Source organism: Hippocampus zosterae, chromosome 2, assembly GCF_025434085.1.
Source record: "Hippocampus zosterae strain Florida chromosome 2, ASM2543408v3, whole genome shotgun sequence".
In the NCBI taxonomy this organism is placed as follows: Eukaryota; Metazoa; Chordata; class Actinopteri; order Syngnathiformes; family Syngnathidae; genus Hippocampus; species Hippocampus zosterae.
Genome location: NC_067452.1, coordinates 32,281,683 through 32,288,289, shown reverse-complemented (window position 1 = coordinate 32,288,289; position 6,607 = coordinate 32,281,683). Strand labels below are relative to the sequence as shown.

Sequence of the window (6,607 nt, the reverse complement as noted above, 5' to 3'; positions counted from 1 at the left end):
ATTTGAAGACAAATCAGGCGGAAGTGACGCATTTTGGTGGAGAATGAGGAAGAGACATGGGGCGCCGTTGCGTGGTATTGAAATCGTGTTCGTCACATTTCAGATGATGACGTAACTAATGCGCTCAGCCTTGGTAATGAGCGAAAAGCTAACTCGCTTGGGATATTTATTATTTTGGGATGTGTTCTACAATTGTGCGGTCGAAAGGTCCACACAATATATATAAACATATGTTTCTTGTGGTGGAAGCATCAACCGGTCCCATGGTGTAATGGTTAGCACTCTGGACTTTGAATCCAGCGATCCGAGTTCAAATCTCGGTGGGACCTCGTCCTTTTTTCCCCCCGGCCTCTCCTAGCATTTGTACCTCTGCTTATTACTCGCAGACGATATTTATAAAAAGAATAAGATCCTCATGAGATAAATTTGGTCCCAACATATGTAGGAAGTGTCGAGTTTTTTTTAACTTAACTGGTCCAAAAAAATAACATATATTTTCTTTTACCAATGCTAGTGCAACTGTACTGTGTACAGGCCTGACAATTAAATGGTATTCCACTACATAAGGGGAAGAAAGGGCCACTTAAATTCTTCAACATTTTGAAACATGCTGAAGTCAATCAAGAAAGCAATGATGTATTGCTTGTTTTGTGATGTGATAATGTGGTCTGTGACCTATGGATTGCCGGCTCAATTTCCCAGTCAACATTGGGCCATGAGTAACCCTCGCTTCCATAAAAGCCGTACTTACAATAATTGCACCATGTGATACTATGTGCTACCACATTTCAAAGATCTTGACCACCAAAAATGGTTTTGAGTTTCAAGAGGCAGGAACAGTATCTGCTCAATTTAGAACAATACATTTAATATTATAATATACAAGGTGTTGGGAAAGTTGCTGTCCATTTATAGTTTTATTCACAAACAAATTGCAAGATTGAAAACAGGTGATACATATGCGATCCATTTTAAGCAGTTCAGTCAGCGTAAATTACAATTGTGAGTTCCAATCATAAATATATGAATATTCTTAGTTCTTAGTTTGTGTCTGCATGACTGCATTATACTGCCTCCCGGTGGCCAAGACCACCACCAGAAGGAGCAGCACAATGGATTGGATAGCAGCATTTGATATGAATGCACAAACTGTTTCCTGCTTTACATTCTATAAAGTATAAAGTACAATATCATCAAGTGCTGTTTTTGCTTGTTAAAAAAAGTATGATTTTTTTTGTGTGGGAGTAATGTTCATTGATTTTTTTGTGTGGGAGTAATGTTCATCTATTTCAATGTGGAAAGGTAATCTGAGACAAGTGTTTTGACTTATGAGACTAGATATTGAACTAATTAAATGTGTCTCTCAGGGTATCACTGTTTTTAGATTTCAATTATGGGCAGTAAGGTGGAGTAGTGGTTAGCATGTCTGCTTCGCAGTTGAAAGGTTCTTGCTTCCTGGTACTCCGGTTATTAGCTTGTTAAGTTAACTTAGTCTGTAAATTTGCCAGAAGTGTGAATGTGAGTGTAAATGGTGTTATATGTGCCCTACAACTAAGCCAGGTCATATCCCACCCTCTTGCCCAAAATCATATGGGAAAGGCTACAGCTAAACAGCTTGAAAAGAAAATCTTTGTTTAAAAACATATCATAATAAAACATCATTCTAAAACTGTTTCATGCGTCATCGGGTGTTGTGTGTTTAGAATCGTGAAGGAGGAAAACCTGAATTGAATTTTCATTCATTTATTCTTTTTTTGTTTTTAAACAAAATGTACTAAACATGAAATACTTTGAATACTTTCTGGATGCCCTGTAAAAATGTATATACTGTATACTTCTCGGTTCCACTTTCGAGCCTACAACTAATAGAGCCCTGGCAGTCCCTACAGTTGTTGACTGAGGACTCTATATGAGGAAATAAGCAATAAATCAAAGGTTTAACTCTATAGTCGTGTACTATGTACATGAAGTGACTATAAGGTCTCGAAAATGATACAAATTATGTATTTGACAGTGTACACGTGCATAAATTGAAGCTGTTATCTCAAAATGTGTGAAAAGCATGCTTGTTTTGCAAGTGCTCCTATAATATGTGGGACCAGGGGCGCAGATGGGATTTTGGAACTAGGGAAGGGACAGGGAAGCGATGTTTTTGATTTGATTGATTTTTTTTGTTTATTCATTTTACCCTTATTTCTGAACACTGAAATAGGCACTGCATGGCTACTTGTTTGTTCGCAGCTCACCCTGTTAAAAAAAGAGATATTGCCTAAAAGAAAAAGAAAGGTGGAGTTATTATTATTATTATTTAAAATATATATTTCAATTCAACTGTTATTCAGTACACATTACAAGACGCTTTGGAGAAATAACCATCTTCCAAAACATTTCCTTCATGTTCAGCAAACACCCCCAAGTTTACTGTGTGGGAAGACTTGTGCCAAATGCCATTCTCAGTTCAGAGTCGCTCGCCACATTATAAGTGCTTCCTAGCCTTACAAACGCAAAACAATACATTTAACTATAGTGTTTACATCAGTAGCGGATAGCATTTGTTCAATGTTGGGCTTCTAAGATTCATCTGCCTTGATGAGCTGGAGATTTGACTTCAGGAAGAGAGGTGATTAAAATTCTGATTCAGAAGTACAAGTTCCAACATTTTGTTTGGGTGTAACTTAAGCGCATCAGTAGTTGAAGCATAAGACCATAAACTATTCTGGCTTCATGTCCGTCCTAGTGGAAGAGGAACATTAATCCTCCATTTTACCGGTGATTTTTGCCCGCTTACTTTGCGACAGATCGTGGTCTTTATGAAACTGAGGGTCATGTGTCACACTCCATCCCCAGTGCCATCTGCGCCCATGTGTAGGACAATTTTTTTTTGTATTAACCTTTTCATCCACCCTGTAACCTGATAACACGATAAGATGTCCACTGTAGTAACCGCTGTCCTTGAAAAGGTAAAAAAAAAAAACAGGGGTGCTCCTTCAGCTATGTCACATTTCAGTGGTTTGCAGCTAGTTTAGCACGTCCACCTCCCCGTTGCTGCACTCCGCACTTCTCGCTGGCTGCCTGCCGGACAGGATGCGAGCATTCTCGCCACTTTTCCAATCGGTATCGGGTTGTTCCATGCTGACGGTGGCGCGACTCGTCTCGGTGATTGATGAATTGTTGTGGTAACTGAAGTGGCTAAAGTTGACAGGGGTCTCTCCCCAGCCTGTCTTACCCCACGCCGATTTCCACTGGCCCCATTTTCTCTGCAGCGCCGTTTGGGCCTGAGGGCGACAAGAAAACAGTGGTGACAGTCGAAATTCAAACAATGGAGCCCCAGGCATGACATGGCTGGTGGGTGGAATTTAAGTGTCGCCACTATGTAAATAAAACATGCGCATAATGCAAATTTGTGGCAACAAAGAAGGTGTAATAATAACATGTCCAATTTTGAGGCCACTTGTGGCACCACTGTGGACAGTGGGGGCAAGCAAAAAGAGTGTGGCACTAAACCTGCACAACGGACAGGGATCGCATCAATTCGTTTTAGTTTAGGGCGGTGATGAGCTGCGTTCATTAAAATTCCCAGGAGACATTTATCAGTTATTAAGAGCAAAGTTGCTTGACCAGCAGAGGTACGACTTTAGGCACATTGTGCATTGCAGTTTCAAGCATAGTGCATTCAATTTGATTAGTTGTTCAAGGAAATCATATAAAACTAACAAATTAAAACTAACAAATTCGTATTCCCGTTATACCTATCTCGCAGCCTCATAATAGTTTGATTTTTTTTTTAACCAAACACCGCACACGCATAATAAAATCGATGCTCAATCCACAAAATCAATATAGCTGACAAAGAACAAGAATCCAACTGATGCAGTATCATTCAGACTTTGTGGCTTGTGATGGTAACATACCTCACTATTGCAGAAACATAATATGATTGCCACCAGGAGTCCCTGTTATACAAAAAGAGGAAACATGAACGGTGGCAATGTACATTGTGTCTTAGAATTTCATGAACTAAAAGATATATGCAAATCAACATGTAGCATATGGATTTTCAACATACTGCATTACCACACTTCCTGAAATGCTATTGTGGCCTCTGCACTACTTATCTGCTGCTTTTTTTTTGTTCAACCCTTTCATGCACCCTGTAACCTGATAACATGATAAAACGTGTCCTTGTAAGGGTTTAATTAAATAAATAAACTCTGCATCGGTTGGTGCCTTAGGTTGGTTGTGATTAGCCTTTCTCTGAGATCTGATCGCACCGCTTGTCGCGATAGCTGTCTTTTACCACAATACATGCTGATTGACTGTATAGCAGATGTGGCATCTGTAAAGATGAAATTTATGATAGCGATGGAAGAAATGTTTAAAGCCTCCTCCCTAATAAACTTTGTTGCACTTCTAACAGCAGTGGTGAGATTGGAATGATGTAATACCTCAAAGCAGAAATATTCTGTTACTGTAAAAAAGATTGTATTTATTTATTTTGTTAAATTTGTGCTTCAACCACCTTTGGCCCAGATGTTTACCTACTACTCTCCGCAGCTTAGTACAGGTAAATAAATGCCACGAGCTACTACACGAGGAATTACTGTAATTTGACTAGTTCTAGTTCTTGTGCTTTTATCTCTAAGCAAAGGTTCTCTCTCTCTCTCTCTCTCTCTCTCTCTCTCTCTCTCTCTCTCTCTCTCTCTCTATATATATATATATATATATATATATATATATACTTTTTTTTTTTTTACCTGAAAATGGCAGAAAATATTTACGAAGAAGTCATAGATGGCCCGACTGATGCGCCCCTCGGGCCTCCAGGGAACGAGAATAAATTGGACTCCGAGCAGAGGGATGAGGATGAGCGTGGCTCTCACAGCCTTCATGTAGGTAGTGGACTCGGCACAGTGGGTCTCCTTCAGCTTGGTGATCAGAACCCGCAAAATGTTCAGGAGAAAGAACAAGTTCACCTGGGCACACAACAGAGGGGGTAAGCATGGAATTTATTTTATTTTTTTACACTGCTGATCAATATTTAAGGAAATATTATGGTGGCATATAATAGTGCTCAATTTTGATTGACACTGTCACACGGGTATTAATTTAACATCTTTACCACTGTTTGCTACAGATTGGTGCTTCTACAAATTTGGATGTCAACACAATGTCTGAGTGTACACTGAGCATACACACTTTGATTAGTTGCTCACCAGCAGTGCTGCTTGAATGGGTCCGTGAATGATGTAAAGCAGGTAAGTGTTGGAGTTGATCCAACACCTGAGACACAGACAGTATCAATTACAAGTTTGAAAATAGTAGATGATAAGGCACAGCAAAAGGTCGTTACTCACCCTGACCGCTAATCGACCCTATCACAAAAAAATAATTGAATCCGAACCCCAAAATTCCCCCTAACCTCTGAACTCTATTTTAACTCCCCCTTATCCTACCTAATCTAATCATAAACCCAACACAAACTGTAATTAAAAAAAAAAAAATAATTCTGACATCTAACCGACCCTAAATCTAACTCTGCCTCACCCCAAGCCCAAGCCTCCCCAAACCCACACATTCATGACCCTATGCTTACCCCTTAATGACATCACTACCCTGGTTGCTTACCTGTCGTTAAAGAAGAGCCCACGAGCCACAGCATAGGTGATGGCAGGAATGATGGGAAAGCCTGACGATAGGAGACACACATCAGACTTTCGTTCCAATACGTCCAAATTCAAGTCAACTCCAGAGCTGATTCCATGGCACAGCTTTAGTCACACTTTTTGTCTGCATCACTCTTGTATACGGATGTCCATTTTTGTTTGTTTAACTCATTCACTCCCAAAGCCGTATTTAAACGTCTTTTCAGACTTGGTCCAGAATTGGCTTGTACTGAATGAGTTAATAAACATATCAAAAAAGCAAAAGCAAATTAATTCCAAATCTATCAAATAAACATATGGTAGAATTAGAACAAACAACTCAGCATACGAGGCTTCACAAAAATAATGCAGCCTGGTGCGTCTTATTTATTTAATTATAACCCTTTCAAGGACGGCGGTTGCATCTTATTGCGTTATCGGGTTACAGAATGCTTGAAAGGGTAAACACACCCGTGATATTGCGCCTAATAATACGGTGCACCAAATAGTCTGCTTGTTTTGGATTTTTGGTGGACACCTGTAGTATCTCCAAACAAACAGTCGGAACATTTGGTTAAATTTTAAACGTGCATTTCATCTACTAAGGACATACAATGAAGGTGATAACACTCACCCCACCCCAAGACATAGTACCAGAAGAGCTTCTGCTCCCCGACAAAGACGGCCACGATGATGAGAGTGTGTAGGTAGATGCCCTCGCACAGCATCCAGAAGTAGTTCGAGGTCAACGTGTATTGGGTGAGCACAGCCAACACTTTACAGCTCACCTGCCGGAGAGAAAGTGTGATTTATAATCTCAAATCCACCACAAGCCAACAGTTTGGGGTGAATCAATAAGTTGCGGTTTCTTGATTATGATGCGGTGAACTCACAGGGTTGCTGGTGTTTATGGCCTGGTTATTGGCGGCTGTCAGAGAGAGCCACATGATGGTTACAATCGAGTT

The 6,607-nt window shown here is 40.0% G+C and overlaps 1 protein-coding gene and 1 non-coding gene across 2 annotated transcripts in view; one reads left to right on the top strand and one right to left on the bottom strand.

Annotated features, from left to right (window-relative positions):
* The first annotated feature begins 257 nt into the window (after positions 1–257).
* Positions 258–329, top strand: trnaq-uug (transfer RNA glutamine (anticodon UUG)). The gene has a single exon. It is a non-coding gene; the product is annotated as a tRNA-Gln (tRNA).
* A 1,413-nt stretch (positions 330–1,742) lies between these two features.
* Positions 1,743–6,607, bottom strand: part of calcrl2 (calcitonin receptor-like 2) — a 24,686-nt gene continuing 19,821 nt past the window's right edge. Inside the window, exons 7-13 of the mRNA XM_052059800.1 lie at positions 6,536–6,607; positions 6,277–6,430; positions 5,626–5,686; positions 5,214–5,280; positions 4,755–4,973; positions 3,912–3,953; positions 1,743–3,275 (exon numbers count right to left, since the gene is read on the bottom strand). The exon at positions 6,536–6,607 is cut by the window's right edge and continues 58 nt beyond it. Of these exons, the coding sequence (XP_051915760.1) occupies positions 3,018–3,275; positions 3,912–3,953; positions 4,755–4,973; positions 5,214–5,280; positions 5,626–5,686; positions 6,277–6,430; positions 6,536–6,607 (873 nt within the window). The 3' untranslated portion in view covers positions 1,743–3,017. The remainder of the gene's footprint in view (positions 3,276–3,911; positions 3,954–4,754; positions 4,974–5,213; positions 5,281–5,625; positions 5,687–6,276; positions 6,431–6,535) is intronic.